Source organism: Morone saxatilis, unplaced genomic scaffold (genome assembly GCF_004916995.1).
Source record: "Morone saxatilis isolate NCDOM2014 unplaced genomic scaffold, NCSU_SB_2.0 Contig5, whole genome shotgun sequence".
NCBI classification, from domain to species: Eukaryota; Metazoa; Chordata; class Actinopteri; family Moronidae; genus Morone; species Morone saxatilis.
The window spans coordinates 21,958,029-21,975,305 of NW_023340095.1; the positions used below are offsets into that span (position 1 = coordinate 21,958,029).

At 42.8% G+C, this 17,277-nt stretch overlaps 2 protein-coding genes across 4 annotated transcripts in view; both read right to left on the minus strand.

The window, feature by feature from the left end:
• The window catches only part of xpo4 (exportin 4), a gene marked incomplete in the record, with an annotated part of 54,716 nt that extends 52,294 nt beyond the window's left edge, over positions 1–2,422 (minus strand). The window contains 1 exon segment of the mRNA XM_035676526.1: positions 2,293–2,422. Coding sequence (XP_035532419.1) covers positions 2,293–2,382 — 90 coding nt within the window.
• A 1,070-nt stretch (positions 2,423–3,492) lies between these two features.
• The window catches only part of lats2 (large tumor suppressor kinase 2), a 27,628-nt gene continuing 13,843 nt past the window's right edge, over positions 3,493–17,277 (minus strand). For all 3 annotated transcript variants that reach the window (XM_035676950.1, XM_035676951.1, XM_035676952.1), the window contains 7 exons: positions 13,152–13,284; positions 11,485–13,052; positions 10,211–10,438; positions 9,670–10,024; positions 9,301–9,483; positions 8,664–8,770; positions 3,493–7,909 (listed from right to left, as the gene is read on the minus strand). In XM_035676950.1, the coding sequence (XP_035532843.1) occupies positions 7,352–7,909; positions 8,664–8,770; positions 9,301–9,483; positions 9,670–10,024; positions 10,211–10,438; positions 11,485–13,052; positions 13,152–13,284 (3,132 nt within the window). In that variant the 3' untranslated portion in view covers positions 3,493–7,351. The remainder of the gene's footprint in view (positions 7,910–8,663; positions 8,771–9,300; positions 9,484–9,669; positions 10,025–10,210; positions 10,439–11,484; positions 13,053–13,151; positions 13,285–17,277) is intronic.

A 17,277-nucleotide genomic window follows, 5' to 3' on the forward strand; every position in this document is an offset into this window, starting at 1 on the left:
GTGTGAACCCAAGCAGAATCTCTAAATTCTTTCTTTCAGTATACACTGATCATAACTCTCATACTAGTAAAGAAATAAGAGACTAATGGATACAGGAATAAACGAGTCAGAGATTGTGACCGTGCTGGGTGAAATTTGACTTAGAAGAACCATTTTAGTCATGTACCGATTCAGAACGTCCCAATTTAATGTCATGTTACAAGAGCAATAAAAAAATGTATCCAAAGGGTACATTACGGCTTTCTAAAAGGGGACTTTAGCCTGAACCACAGGAGTACTTTACTATATAAGAACATCAACCAGATTCCTCCAGATTTGTTCTATTTCCTGTGTATCATTCCTACAGCTGTATTTCTGTAGCAGTTGTGATTTCTGATCAGGTACCTAAAGTGTAATGTAAGTGTTTGTTTCTCTTTGGTCTGTTGACCATGACATCAGCACGATGGATGCGATTCCGAGTGCCAAAATAACTCTTTATACGTTCTGTCATTTTGACCATGATGAGAGCCCTGTAGCGTCAAAATGTTTCCTTCAGTCCAGTGTTATAATAATGTTCTCAGACTGACAACCACACTTTTCACCTATTCACCATGCACACTCAGCATCCTTGCTAAGTCTAATACAGTGGTTCTCAACCTTTTGGAGTGCTTTGGGGATCCTGACCATCAGTTTGAGAACCACTAGTCTAATACAACTGCAATAAAATGATCTCTCTCTCTCTCTCTCTCTCTCTCTCTCTCTCTCAATGAGGGTAGACTAAATATTACAAACACCCCTCAATATAAAGCAATACATTTAAGCAGCACTTCACTGCACCACTTTTGAATAAACCGTTCAATTCTGACATAGTAATAACTCAGAAGTATTACTTTTAGGCACGTGCCAATTCACAAAATTCACTATTTGATTTGATAGGTTACAATGATTTAGAGCCATAGATGAAGGTCCTGTACCAGACAACATGTATTGGGGGGGGGGAAATCCACTTTTTGAGGCATCCTTGTGGATGTCATGAACAGAACTGTCCCCGCACCATCTGCGGTTCGATCCCAGCCGGGACTCTTTTATCCAAGTCATCCTCCTCTCATTCTATACCATCAACTGTCCAATAAAAGGCTACAAAGTCTTTACAATAATCTATGAAAGAAAAAGCGTGCGTACAGGGTGTGAATGAATACAGCATGAGATTAGATTCATAATGAAACAAGAGTTTAGCACGAGTTGTTTAAAGTGGCTTCTGCCATAGTAGATGAAAGGAATCGAAAGCAGTGCTTTATTATGTAAAACAACACCAACCTGGAACAGATATAAGGCGACACTGACAACCACACTGTTGTGTTTATCTGACTCAGTAAAAATTACATTCACTGGTTCTATCCAACCATTACTGAATTATACTATTTTAGGCAACTTATTGTCCCACCTTAAACAGAGCCTAAAATGTTCATGTTAATGTATAAATCATGTTCCACAGCACCTAAAGCAACACATTGTTCCCCATGCATTCAGAGGACACCTGCTGACTGAACGTGAGGGGAAAGCTCTTGTGTGTGGAGTCCATTATACAATACAAGACTTTAAAACAGGGTAAACATGTCCATTACGTTCAGTTTAAAAATACATAACCAGAGAAAGCAAAATGGCAGAAAGCAAGAGCAGGCTGCAGCTAGCTCCTGTATCCAATACACAGACTCATGACATGCACATGGTTAGCCTCTCGCTCTTAGCGGGTGTACTCAGTCCTATTTATCCCAAAGGAGAGTGGAGGGGGTTGAGAGGGGGGGTAGGAGGCAAACACTGGATGTAAAGGAGGATTTTAGGAGGTGCAGGATAAGCTAAAGCGACACACCGAGCGACCCGACAGCACCGAGATGCTCCAACTGTGTCCAGAGTAATAAAACTTAATGTAACGTTAATGGCTGAAAGCACAGCGACACGAACCGCTCAAGTTTCTGGACAACGGAGCCACATTGGAAAGTGTCTCAACGTGGGGTACTATGTTAGGGTGGCGGTGGCTTATGAGAAGGAGGAGAAAGGTGGAGAACGGTGGGGAGTGTTACGACGGTGAGCGGGCTTTTTTGCGGGATGGAGACAGGCAAGGCAAGGCGCCACGCACCGCTCACATACCGTTTCTCCGGTAAAAAAAAAAAAAAACCTGAACACATTTAACAACAAAAACCGGGAAGAAACAAACAACCGCGGCCGTCCCCAACCGCCAAACACCAGCCCAGACAAAGTTGAGATACATGTGTCGTCTCCTTCATGGCTACAAAACAACGCTGTATTTCTCACCATTAAAACTTTGGCAGCGCTTTCCAGCTGTGTGATCACTTCTGGTGCACCGACCGCCGCCATCATCGTCCCTCTCCAATGACGCGCCATGCGCTCTGCATTGTGGGATTACAGCGCTGGTACCCGGCAGGGTTCAACCCGACAACCTCAGCGTGGAGGCAGCGGGTCATGCAAACCAAGCCACACAACAATACATATTTACTCTACTGTCAACACTCAAGTCGTGGTTTTTATCAGTCCTTCTCGCTAAGCAACATGTGGAAATGTGACAAGACAGAATAGAAACAAGAGTGTTTCATTGGAAGTTATTGTGCACACTTCTTATCTGCTTTGAGCAGACATTTTATTATCAAATGTGGTTATGTTAGATAAGTACAAAAATTACAGTGTAAAGTAACTATCCATTTGCTCCAAGTACTTTACCTGTACCTACCTATAGTTTAAGTAATAAAGTAGTAATAAGTTTTTGTACTTGATATTTCCTTTTTATATTACTGAATACAAAGACACAATAGCACCGTTATAACCCACCCAACTGTATGGTCAAATGTTGCTTCTATGTTAAGACATTAGCAAAACTTGCAGAAAGGGTCCATTTAGAAAAGCTGGTACTTCTGGGCTTCTTATAGTATATTTTGCTGGTGAAATAAGATTTCAATGCAAGAATATACTGGTTTACAGTTGTGTTTTAACTTTTACTTATGGAAAATGTCAACCACTGAATGGAGCTCTCAGACAAAGTCAAATAAAAGTCAGTACAGTTCAAATGTCAAAAAAGAATACCTTTTATATTTACAATGATCCATTGCCCCACTTTGTGTCAAACTGTGAAGCTTTAAGTCTTTTTTTGTCCATTTAAGGTTTTATTTTATAAACAATAATTTATTGGAGTTTATGTTATGTCAGAACAAGATGTTGCAGATTTTATATGTTTGAATAGTTTAGTCTCTACCCTGATTATCAATCCCTGACCTCTATCAATTCTGTTTATTTATTAAAGGCAGATATATTGTGCAAAATAAAATATATGGTACATTACATTCAATTTATGTGGTATACAACAGATTTCTGCTTATGAGCCCAATGTTATTAGACTTAAACAAATCAATATCTAACTCTCAAGCTATGACAGGGCTACAAATAACAGGTAATATATCACCTTCCATTCATACACTAATGCACTAAAATGAAGCACGAGTCTCCAAGTTGGTTAATTTAATTTATACATACATTTTACACACAAGGACTGTGAAAGCATTTTTACAATTCTCAGTTCATACATAAATGTAAAAAAAGAGATATCTGTCCACATTACACCATTTATAATACTGCGTAGACATGGATTTTTGAACATTAGCACAAGGGAAATTGAAAAAAAAGGGGAAAAAGATACAAAAAATATGTATATCTGTATAAATATAAATTCAAGAGTAACAGAATTGCATCATACATTAAGGAGCTTCGAAGACAAGAAGAGGCCCCTTAGAGTAAAAATACAAAATGAGAAGGATACACAAGTAAGTCTCGTGAAGAAATCAGATCGGAGGATATCGAGTCAGTCAAAGATTGTCAGTCATCACTCTCTAACCTTAGAAAACAAAAAAACAAAACACATCCAGGAAACACCTCACAAACTTTGTGAAACTCACACACTCTGCAGAGAGCTGCGGCTCTCATTATAAAGCTATTTTTCACGAAGCGGTCCGTCCTGGTCGATGTGGATTGGCAACGCAGTCAGCGAGAGGTTTAGAGAAATGGAAGGATGTCTGCTCACATATTGGACCAGCTCGAAGAAAAACTTGATGGGGAAGAGTGAAAGAACAGCACCCTGTGTGCTTTAATCTCAGTGATGGAGAACCTTGGCAAGACACTTCACCCATAATTGATCCAGGGGCGCTGCTCTGTACAGAATGTGGTTTATCCGAGCAGCTCACAGGCAACACTGGCTTATGTTTACATGCGGGACACTGGCTTTAGTTTAGTTTAAGCCACTATTACATTTATTCATGACAAACAGCAAAGATTCTTTCACATTGTGAGTACATTAGGTTTTCTGTGTATCCATGCAACAAATGTCAAGTCTGTGATATGAAATTTAAAATTTGAACAATCCACCTCGATCTAAAAAAAAAAAAAACAGATGCTTTACAATTGTTTTTTTTTTTTGCTAAAACAATCTGCTGCAACCAGAAATACACTGAGTTATAGGAAAATGCCATCTATTCCCATGTATTTCCATGTGACTTTAAGGGAAAGAGACACACAGATCTTACATGTCATCAGTCCTTGGTGGCAAAAGTTGAGTTCTGCCTCATCTAATTCTATTTACTGTAAGTTACTGACTAGAATAAGAGGAGGATTGTTGGTGCAAGTAAACAAAGCCAGTGTTAATGTGAAACAGAGCGTGCTCAGTCAACATCCCCAGATCAAGAATAATGATAAACATGTAGAGAAGAGGTCCATGAAAAAAAGAGATGATAATAAGAGGGCAATCTTTTAAGATTGTGCTGCTCACTTTTGAACACAAGGCACATTTACAGAAAAACAAACTTTACATTGTCAAGCAAAATAAAAAAAACAACAACAAAATCTTCTGTAACAGATCTGATCCACACGTTTTCTATCATTCTGCCAGTTATGCATTAGAGGATCACTTAAAAGTTGTGACTTCTTCAGCATTCCCAGTCATTAGGTCAAATTCAGAATACTGCTAGAACAGTTTAGTATTAATTGACTAAACAGTTTGGTTTGACACAGAGAGAGCAGTTACTGTTTACTGATTGTCAATAGGCAAGAAGGCACTGGATGATAGCAGAGCTCCAATACAGAACATGGCACAGGTCTGTAGTAACAGTACAGAATTAATCAACACTCAAACTTGTGGTCATTTCAGATAAATAAAGAAAATGTACCAAACACTAACTCTTTGTTGAAAGTTTAACCATTTGCAGTTTTGTAAAATAGAGAAAGCTATTCACTCTTTTTTTTTCAAATGACATTTCCTGAATCCAACCTGCTTCACTCCTCCTCTTCCTCTAACTATTTCTAACTCTGTTCTATCTCTTCCTGAACCAGAATCCTTTTACACCCTTCTCTCCTGCGTTCAGGACCAGCCTGGCAGCAGAAGGCGAAGGGTCTACCGTCAATGTTCTGCAAACACTGATCGTCATCACGGCCGTCTCCTTCGACACGCACCCCGACATTCAAATAGAAAGGCACACAGCTCATTACTTGCAAAAACCCAAGCACACTTGGCGATGAAGCCAACACTCCTTTAAGCCACAACAAAAGAAAACAGGTAATAACAATTATAATAATAATGTAAATAATATTAACCACAATATTAAGCAGCATGTTTTAACTGAAAAGAGAAAATATATATAAACCAATATATTTGTACATTTCAGTACTAAACGTTCAAAAGGATATTAAGTGTTTAGAAAACTATATATAATGTATTTTTTGTATTGCACATAGTCATACTATCACGTTTGCTGTTGTAAGAACATGTTGCTTTGTGTTTTCATGACTGCCTCCTGAAGACAGAAGAGGCTGGTTAAGTTACAACTCAACTGTGGGACTGATCTTTGCAAAATAGCTGTAAAAAATGTGCATCTTGGTGAATGTGTATGTATATGTGTGTCTGTCTGTGTTAGAGTTTTGATTCTCAATCAGAAACCCGACGTGTTCAGGCCTGTCTGGCTGTGATTACTCTTACTTGAATCCGGTTGGGATTCATTCTGTTGCGTGAGCAACCTGCCCATCAGTAAACAAGAAGTATCATTCCAAGGCAGGAACATGTCTCATCTGATCCAATTCTTCCTGTCATTTATGAGCAGAAATTCACTGCATGTCAGGCTTAGTGACATTTCTGGTTTTAATAAGTGGTTCAGTCTTGGATCTGGCTACAACAGAACTGGAGTTTGAGGTTGAGGTTTTTGGAGGTGAGCTTTGAAATGGTCAGTTCGAGTAGAGAATCAGTAACAAAAACAATGTTATGAACACGAGGATATTTGTAACAGCAACCTCTGAGGCTCCATCTGAAGGACCAAACACATTATAATAAACAACCAAATGAGGCAGCTGTGGATATAGAAGATAGGTGGAGCAACCAAAAATATTGTGTTTGGTTAATCTGATTCTACTTTTCTGAAATGTGATCTGCTACAAATGTAGAAATTTAAACTGAATGCTGCAAAAAAGGACGCATTTTCTGGAGTCTGGGAGAATTTATTTGTCCATCTAGTCTGAGCCTCCTTCTTGAAACGTCAATATAGACACTTACCTGCAGACACCGACGCCTGTTTCACCCTTTATGACTGAGCTCGACCTGCACTGAAAAAGTGTGCTGGTGTGTGCATGTGCATGCATTGTGTCTTTGTAGCTTATTTTGCAGCAGCTGTGAAAAGGCGTGTTGCTTATTCAGTCCCCCCCTCCCCCACTCCCGCGATTAGAGTAAACTGGTTCCACTCTTCACATTGCCGTGTCCAATATTTGAGTGTAAAGCAGCTCAGGTTGAACAGGGAGTAGCTCCTGTGTCAGACGATCACCGCGGAGGCGTTTCAGTCGCCCGTAAGACCAAGGGTGGAAGGAATGGGACAAGAAACCGCTGGGAGAACCAGAAGCAGTCCTCGAATTAGAAACCTTGTCTGTGATCCAGACATGCTTACATCCCCAAGAATATTAACCAACTCCTTTCAACCTGTACAGTTTCTGAGTCTCGTTCTTCTAACTTCACCCGTGATGCAGTCAGTCACATACAGAATGTTGTTTCTTGGTCCCGGATCAGGGGAGTTTTGGATTTGAAGTCACTGTGGACGCACTATAGATTCCACAAGGTGGCGATGTTGGTTAGTCCCGCTCCTGCAACGTAACAGTCTCACATGCCAGATATGCATAAATACACACAGACACACCTGTGTAGCATGCACACCTCTACACACACACACACACACACACACACACACACGCACACACAGAAGAAGTGGGAGGGTTGTGAGCTGAATGATGAGCATTAGTCGGCAGTAACAGACACACGCCGTTCAGGAAGCCTGCAGCTCTACACGTACACCGGCTCACATCCCTCCCCCTGCTCTCCCTCCTCCTCTTCGTCTTCCTCTTTCTCCTCCTCTTCTTCTTGCTCGTCTTCCTCTTCTGGGCCCAGGCAGGTGGCTCCTGTGACGCTTGGCGGGCCCTCGCTGGCCTCGGGTGGTTTAGGGTAGCGGAAGGGGCAGCCGTTGTCGTCGAAGAATCTGCGGAAGGTGAACTCGTAGAAAGCGTGCTCTGGGTGCTTCCCGTGTGGGGAGCAGAGCATGTCCAAGGCCCGTGTGCTGTCCCCACTGTCACTCCACGCCCCAGGGCCGCCCTCCTCCTCCACAGGGTCAAAGTTGGACGTGTCCATCGGGTGGGCTATCTTGGGCCGGTAGGGGGCTGGTTGCTGCCGCAGATTGCTGGAGAAGTCCATCTGGGCGAAGAAGGGGTGAGCCTTGATTTCACCAGCACCATTGGCACCCAGACGGTCCTCTGCGGAGCAGCAGAGGCGGCCGATGATGTCGACAGCCTCGGGGCTCAGTTTGACCTGAGGAGGCACCTGCAGGGTGCTCTCCCAGTTAATGACCTGCGGAGAGAGGAGATACAATACACGAGGTTACCACAGCTACAGTAGTGTCAGATGCAGATGTTAGACCCTGTGTCTCAATGAGATCACCTGTCTAAATAAATCAAATAAATTATAAATATATAAATAAAACATTTGAGAGACTGGAAGTGCATTCATGACCTTAGATACAGTGGTTAACTAACACTGTACAATCTGACACTAAGTTCAGCCAGCTGTTCAGGAGCTTTTGATTGTATCCCATAATGCTCCTGTCCCTTTAACAAAGGTCACACAGACCCAAGAGTAGTTCATTGATTGGACATACTTGTGGTAGTCTATCCTCATGCCAGGTCTAATCTATGGAACAAAAAAATGATTCCAGTTCCTGTGAATTTAGCTGAGTAGGATGTCCACCCTTGTGATTCTTCTAAATATTACGCACTGGACCTTTAAGAAGCTAAGCTGAGCGGGTGGATAGAGTTTGTTTACTTTTCTGATTCATAGTTGAGGAAATGTAACAGTCTTCTACAGCTGGAGTCGAACCTTGCAGAGCTTTGGTGAACAGCAGCAAAGATGATGTCTCAAGCCATATTCACACCTGGAAGCTGCCCAGAAAGAGGTGGGAAAGATAGATACAACGAGGCACTGTTTTAACTGGCCTTGCCTGCTGTGACTGAACTGATCCAGGGTCACCATGCTGACATTTATTCATCCACTGGTCGATGATTTAATTTCTAAATCAAAATGCGGGATATTTTTCTTCTTCACTGACCTTGATCTGAGTCTCGGTAGGTGTGGGGGCCAGGAAGGGCGGCTGTCCCACCAGCATCTCAAACAGGATCACTCCCACGCTCCACCAGTCACACAGCTGAGTGTAACCTGCACGAGACACAAAAAATCATCTGTGAGGGCTCTTACTTTAGAGAGAAAACATGCAGCTCAATCCTGAATTACAAAAAAATATATATAAATTATATTGTGTTGGCTCTTAAGCACATTGATTTGAAATTAGACAATGACTCTGAGATTAAAGCTCTGATCCTCAAGGAAAGTAAAAGCAATTTTAACGTCTTTTTTTTTCCACTTTAATTTTTAATTAAATTAATTTGGAATTATGACGTTTCAAATGCAAAAACACATTTGTAGTAGGTTGATAAATCTGTGATGCTAACCTTTTCATATGATAACCTTTGAATACTCTAGCCTCTGGTCCATAAACTTGATCCCTCCTGGCCATAACATGCACTCTTTTTTTCTACCATGAGCTAATAGAAAGTGGCTCCTGATTGGCTGCCTTTGCTGCTCTACACAAATCAGCAGGGTCCAAACTCTATATCTGGATAGTTAAATAGCCAAATAAAACATTATGCAGCTGTATCTGCAGCGATGATCCATGGTATTTTCCCCACCTTTGCGCAGCAGCACCTCTGGTGCAATGTAGTTCGGTGTTCCCACCAGGGAGTGAGCCAGGCAGCGCTGGTGCTGCCGGTTGGCACGCTGCTCCAGTGTCATCAGCCGGTCCCCGCAGCGACAGTTTGACACGTCGTCCCAGAAGTCACTGGGCTCCATGCTGTCCTGTCTGACGTGGCTCCCTGGAGACAGAAGAAGGGGAACGCTGCTGTTAAACTCCATGCAGAAAATACAAAAAAATCACTGGATTATATGTTGCAAATTTACAAAATCTGCTGAATCCTCACAGAATCTCTTTGAAACTGTGTTAACCATGTGTGTATGTGCATGTGTGTGTGATATTTTGACCATGTGGTAAACTGCCTCACCTTTCTGGTAGTACTTGGAGTTATGTGTCCAGCGGAAGCCCGTGCAAAGGCCAAAGTCCGTCAGCTTGATGTGCCCATCCAGGTCAATGAGGATGTTGTCGGGCTTGATGTCGCGGTGGATGAAGCCCATCTTGTGGACGCTCTCGATGGCCAACGTCAGCTCCGCCACATAGAAGCGTGCCAGAGGTTCGGGGAAGACGCCCATTCTGATGAGCAGGCTCATCATGTCTCCTCCAGGGATGTAGTCCATGACGAAGTAGAGGCTGTCACGGTCCTGGAAAGAGTAGTAGAGACGCACCACCCACTCGTTGTCTGCCTCGGCCAGGATGTCACGCTCTGCTTTCACATGGGCCACCTGCATAACAACATGTCATCATCAATTTAAATAACAGTAATAATATCCAAAAAGGCAAAAACTGGCTAAACATGGTACAAAGAGGTGAATGCCTCTATGTAACTGGTACAAATGCAAGGTCTTTAACAAGAGACTACTTCAAATACTATTACTGTGTACTATACGAACAACAATGTATTCAATTACCTGGTTGCGGTTGAGGACATCTTTCTTGCGCAGTGTTTTCATGGCATAAAGTGCACCAGTGTCCACCTTACGCGTAAGACACACTTCACCAAAGGCCCCTATGCCCAACGTCTTGATTTTGACAAACATAGACTTGTCCATTTTGGCACGGCGTAGCCTGTTGTAGTTGGACTCTTTCTGGTTCAGCATCTTCCTCATCTGTTCTTGTTCTGCTTCCGATAGGCCAGCCTGTGCAGGAAGGAGAGGGGTTGAAGAAAGACGGTGACGGGAATACACAATGACTACACAACCCTTTCAAAAGAAGTCTCAGAAACAGTGATTATTAATGACCTAGGAATGTGGCATGAGCTGAACCCAGCGCCCTGACCTTTGTTGTCAAATTGAACTGATTCTGTTACCTAACTGTCTGGTTCTTGCTGTGGTATTTTCGCGCCTCTAAAAATGCCTTTCAATCACTTTGAAGTAGGTCAAAAGGGCAGAGGCCAAAGTCATGACTCCAGACAAACTCATGCAAACACAAGAGTGAACTCACTGACTTCTCATTCCAGGACAAAGGTCTCGTCCTGAAGGAGAATTCTCTGGATGACAACCTCTTGAACGTCACTGCTCCGTACACCCCATTATCATTCTCATACAGACCCAGGAACTATACCAGTGGAACATTACTACAAAGGGCTCCTGACCATTTTCTATAGCATATTGGTGAGTTTCTATATTGATTTTCAACCCAAAAACCACCATTGGTTAATTATCTTTCAGTGCACTATGAAAATCAACTTCAAGAGACCAAAGCTTGCTTGAGACAGGATCATATACACAGCAAACAATTTGCTGCTTTCTACAAAAGATTCTACAAATCACATAGTTAATGCAGTCCAGGAAGCGAGTCGTACGTTTTTGTTTTTGTTGTTGTGTTTTACTGAAATGTGCTAAAAATACTACGACTTGGAAAACACAAATTGAAGTAAATGGACTAAAACACGCAAAACCACTGGTGTCCTTTAATTCCTATTTAAAGATGCTTTCCAGACAAAAGTTTAAATGAGGTTATTCAAAAGGCTCACAGAATAGCAACAGTGATGCAAATTACAGGACATGCAAGGCATGTATAGAACCGTCACACAGAGCATTGCTGAAGGGCGCTGGTTGTTCTGCTGCATGCTCATTGTCAAGTTAACAGTCAGCTTAACCCTGAGGCCAATCTCATTGCTGTTTGTCATTAAGGTTCAGAGTTTGTAAGACAGAGCAGGGAGTTCAGTAAAGGGCTGTCTTACCTTGGACATCTCCTGTTCCAGCTGAAGCCTACGGTTCAGTTTCTGCTGGTAGGTCTTCATCACATTCTCTATGTGCTGCTCCATGTAGAACTTGAAAGCGAAGGGTGAGTAGGTCTTGATGCGGGACTCTCTCTTCTCCTCATCACGTCCATTCTTTCTCACCGGTACAGGGGACGTCTGGATCTGCTTCTTGTCTTTCACTGGTTTTTCTCCCTTGCCCATCTTCGTTTTCTCTTTCACTTGCTGGCTCTCCTCGGCCTTTCCACTCCCCCCACTGCTGCTATGTGTGCTTCTGGCAGCAGGGTTGCTGAGGTCCTGAGCTCCGCACATGGCTCCGGCTCCTTCAAGGGCCCCTGGCTCACCTGGCATGAGCAGGTTTTTGGGGTAAGGTGGTGGTGGGCAGCGTGGCTCTTGGGTAGGCTCAAGAGGGTATGGTTCCTCTGGCATGTAGGCCAGAGGCTCACCTGCATCCTGGGACTGAGCAGTCATCCAGCTGGGGTGGCACGGCCCCACCGCCGTCTTGGGCTCTGGCCTCATCACACGGATACTCTTGATCGGCGGCTGGATGGGCGGGGACGTTACAGCTTTGATGGTGTTTGGGGCACCCAAGGAGGGGTCCTGTTTGCCAGCTGGGGGGGGTGCAGTCATTGCTGGCCGGACACCATTGGGCCCTGCAGAGCGGCTGTTGAAGGAGTTGGTTCTGCTGGGGACACGCACCTCCCCCCTGAATGGGCCCTGGGGTTGGGATTGCCTAGTTGGAGGGGCCCCTTCAGGACCCGGAGGTCCCGCCCAGTGGTGCTCATACAGGTCCAGGTTGAGGCTGGCCCTGGATGGTGTCATTAAGCCCTGGGGCATATCGGAGAAGTCAGGGCCCATGGCTGCCACCCCACCGGGGGAACGAGACATCATGTGAACCTGGTGGGAGGTAGGGCTGGCCTGCCGAGGGTGGGAATGAGGGGGCAGGTACAGGTTGGCGGGGTACCCTCCCCCTCCTGGACCATTCTGGCCCATGGACCCTTTCCCCTGCATGTTGACATAGTTGTCTGGGGGCGCCATGGGAGGTGGTGCCATTTTGTTCTGGAAGGAGGCGGTCCTTTTGACTCCATAGCCTGCAGACTCCATCATGTGCGGCCTGGCATGGCCGTAGTCATAGTGGGGGCCTGGGACAGGGCCCCCTGGTGGCTGAGGCTGGAGCTGCAGAGGTTGGCCAGGGACATTGTAGCTCATCATGGGCCCGTGCTGCTCCATACTGCCAGGGTAGCCCTTCTGCTGAGCCCCTGGAGGGTACATGGTGTTGGCGGGGTTGCTCTGGGTGGCCATCACTGCTGGATAGGTGCCCATACTGGGGGGTCGACCCATCGGGTTTCCCATGGCAGGGCCCTGTGCTGCATTAGACGGGGGCATCATGTAGTTCATGTAGGGTCTGGGCATCTCACCCTCAGGGCCATATCCAGCTGCCCCCTCATACATGGGTGCCCCCATCTGGTGGTACGGAGGCATGGCACCTGCGTCACCTGAAGCCTCCAACGCAGGTCGGTGGTCCATTGAGTTTGGCATGCCAGCTTTTCCTGAAAGGACAGGGAATACGATTAAGTAACACAAAGCAACAAAAGTAATGTAACTTTCTAATCCACTGGACAAACTCATCTTATTGAGGTTTTATATACCTGGTGAAGTCTGCTTGATGACACGGACGATGATCTCATTGCGAGGGTCAAGGTAACTCATTTTGCTGATGTACTCCAAGGCCGCTTCGATATTCCTACTTCCTGTCTGCTTCAGCGCTCGAACCGCCATCTCCTGTGAAGCGCACACATAAACAGATGTTACGAAACTTAATGATGGCTTACTTTGACACTTACTGTTCGATAACACTCCCTTTTTTACAACATAAAAAGCAGAGGTTTTGAAATGCTTCATGCACTTGGCTGTATAACAACTTTGCCTAAGAAAGAGTTAAATGAAATCAGGAACTGTTTGATCAAGAATAAGTAAACAAGAATACGAATCTGGCCAAACAGTCAGGACCTGCTTTTCATTCTCGTGAACAAACAAGTAACCTAAACACAAGCTTTAAAAGTCATTACTGCAGGCATCTGCAATAAATCACACAGAAACACACAAACAAACCGAAGCATGTGAATGCTGGCAACACACATGAATTCAAAAGGAAGATAATCTGCCATGAAGGTGAAAACAAAAAACAAAACAGACATTGACCCAGTAGGTGCTCAAACACCTGCATCCTCTCTACTCGGGGTCACATACCAGTGATTTCCTGTGCCTGCCACAACAACGCACAAAAAAACCGAGGTTAAATGACATTGGACATTTAAACAATAATTCCAAGAAATGGGATTTTTTTTTCAAATGTAGTTTCTGTTTTGTAATGAAATAGACAATGTAAAAACATAACTGAAAAAACTGGAACTGAAGAAACTGAAAAGAGAGAACTCTGAGTCAAGGCAATTATCATACCACTACATAATAATGTGTAATGGGTGCAATTATTTCATGTGAATGAATTAAGTAGTTGTAGCCAGCAAGGTGTGGTCCTGTGTGAACCTCTGTGGCACAAACAGACAAGCTCCACTGGGAACGACCAGACAGAGCTCCCTTTAACAGACTACACTGGTGTTTTCTTTTGTCTTAGTCTATTGAACACTAACTGCACATACCTTAGATCACCACCCACCATTTTTCAAAGCATATGTAGTATTTTATGTTTCGGAATGCATTCTTTTGTTCCCTGCTGGTGGCTTTGTTCATTTCAACATAACTTAGGAAACAGATTGAGATTCTTTATTTTCAGTCACAGTTATGTTGTCAAATTGAAATTCAAAATGCAGACTAATTTTTGCTTTGTTAAAACCAAACACAAAAGACAAGCAATAAGAAAAAGGTCATTTGGCACACTCCATTAAAAAGATTCCTGTTTGGCAGACAACTCTCAAATCTTGGATATGGGAGTTTCCCTTCATCAGTGATACACCACCCACATGATTAATGCCTGATGTCGTTTTCACAAGATATTAAAAACATTAAAAGACCATAATAAATGTTTTATTATCAACTGAATGAAAATAACTGTGTGGCCAAGCAGCTTCCAGAACTTCTCCTGAAGCATCAAGTTGATTGCATTTTCCTCACACTTCGTGTCAAATGGCTTTTCATTTAATTATGGGTCTGTTGGCTCATCTCCATCTTCAATCATACATTGGGAGCTCATCCCTGGCTCCAACAGGTGGGTCACTGTAAAAGCCCAGAGGTATTTAGGTCACCTATGTGAAAAATGTTGGTTAACCACTTTGGCATTTTCTATTCATCAGCTGCCGTGTAATTCATTTATGATTGACACACATGGGCAAAAATGTGAAGGAGGAAACATGCACAGCATTCCTTCACCGTTTACGACCTTTTATTAAATAATGCCAATCATTCCTTTGGTTCCAATTTAAAGCAGGAGATCTTAAAAGCTTTTCAGCTCAACACACCTTCACACCACTTAGGTTGTAGCAAGACACAGGAACCAATTGTGATTTTCAAATGTTGGGATTTATATCCACGTAATAAAAAGGGGAAACAAACGTCATACGTAATAAAGTGTCAGCACCATTGCTACGGAATATTACAAGAAATAGGTAATTGTAGTGAAACAGCACAGACAGTAACCGACTGTTATATCAAGCCTTCTCCCTTTTTCTGTTACTGCACTAGTTTTCAACCAGAGCTTGTCCATTATACAACAAAATGTTATTTTTGCTCGCAGCCTGTCGAGTATTATCTATTTATTAGTAAATCCTCTCTAATAATAGCGTTAACTTAAATGATGCTCTTCATGAAACACTGTCCTGTATATGTTGTCTAGTTGATCTGTCCCTCACCTGCAGATTGAAAATGAATTACATGGTGTGGTGGAGGAACAAGACAAAAAATAACTGCCTTTATCTTCCTGTCTTTTTCACAATATTAAACACGTAAACAAACAGGACTGCAGAGTGAGATAAACACAACTGGAAATCTGTCTTTCCCTCTCTGATCGAGCGACCCACACCTAGATGAGGAAATTCCCCATAATGGCATATGACCTCACTGCAAAGACATTTCAATTCAGACCTCTGCCCGGCCTCTCCGACAGAGCCAGCATTCAGTGCCCTGCTGGCCACACGCAGTAACAGCAGCCTTAAATGAAAGTCTTATGCCTGCCGTATGCCTGTGCATATTTTTAGTCATTACAATTTTTTTTTTATTTCATTAATTTTTTTGCTTAAGCGTTTAGCTGATTCCTCGAGTAACTTGATATTATGACAATAGTACGATAATCGCCAATAACTGAACCCTTAGTATCTTAAGCAAAGAGTTGTAGTTCTACACCATAAATATATAAAAGACTAGGTGCTCTGCCACTATTATAACATATGCATAACGTATCATATATGAACTATTGGGATGGCCTTTCCACTGCTCTCCCCAAAAAGACCATTAAACAACTGCAGCACATTCAGCATGCTGCTGCTGCCAGATTTCTTACAAGAACCAGGAGAACTGAGCACATTATTCCTACTCTTAAATCTTTACAATGGCTCCAGGATGATTTTAGAAGATTTTAAAGAGCTGCTGCTAGTTTATAAATCACTCAGCAGCCTTGCGTATCAGTCAAGACCGAAGTACATCCAGTCAGAGCCAAAATGGTAAAACTGCATTTAGATACTATGCTGCGCACAGATGGAAGCAGCTTCCTGCTGATCTTCATGTGCAGTGCAATGTGTACTTTTCTATTTTCTTCTGCCTTTAATTCATTTTCTCTGCTGCACTTTTCTCATTTACATTTGTGGCAACTTATTACTGGACTGTGACTATTACTACCCATTTACACTATTTATTTGGCGCAATACAATAGTTCTGTAATAAATCCTCCCTTCAAGAAGGCTATGATGTTTAGTTAGTGCTGTTTTAGAGAGGTGTTCATTCAACTGTATGTTTATGTTGGAGGCTGCAGTATGTGATGCTGTTGAACTGAGTAACACTGACAGGTTTTTCTGTTATTTTGTCCACCCCGTTTATATCAACAAGGGTATGCAAAATAACAGAAACACCTCTCTGTATAACGCTGTATATACAGGGCATATAAAGGACTCAGATCAGGTTCAGGGCCAAAACATTTGATTGGGACATCCCAAGTGATTCATAAAAAAAGAATTCTCCCCTTAAGTGGGACATTTTGGATTCAGCTGCCATTTTTTTGCAAACGTTGTATTTTAAAAACTAACAAACATTGGATCGACTCCAAATTTGGTCAGTATAATCACGGTCGAAAGGTTGTGTCCGTGGTTTGGCGCCGAAAATTTACGCTTTGCCACAAAACTGGAAGTTGTCATAACTTCAGAGTACTTTATCCAATCTCAACCAAACTTCACATGTTTAATAAGAGTCCTGAACACACCTACATACAGATATTCAGTCCTACTTATAGCGCCCCCTACTGGAAACAGGTAATCCTTGTAGGGCGAATGTGATCTGATGTTCCCATGCAGGTAAATCACCTGCGACCATTGCTGACAAGCACTTTATTGGAGTATACTGATGCCTTTAAATGCCTTACCACCAAGACCCACAGTGAATTAACTGAAGAGAACATAAGACAATAAATGTTCACTACATAGTACAGTCATCACCAAATATTTGAAGGTTTTACAGGAAGAGAAAAGAGGTATTTTGATATCAAAAATACTGGACAGTTGTTTAGTATCTAACAAGAGATAAATTAACAGTTAGCACAGAGAAACCAGATTG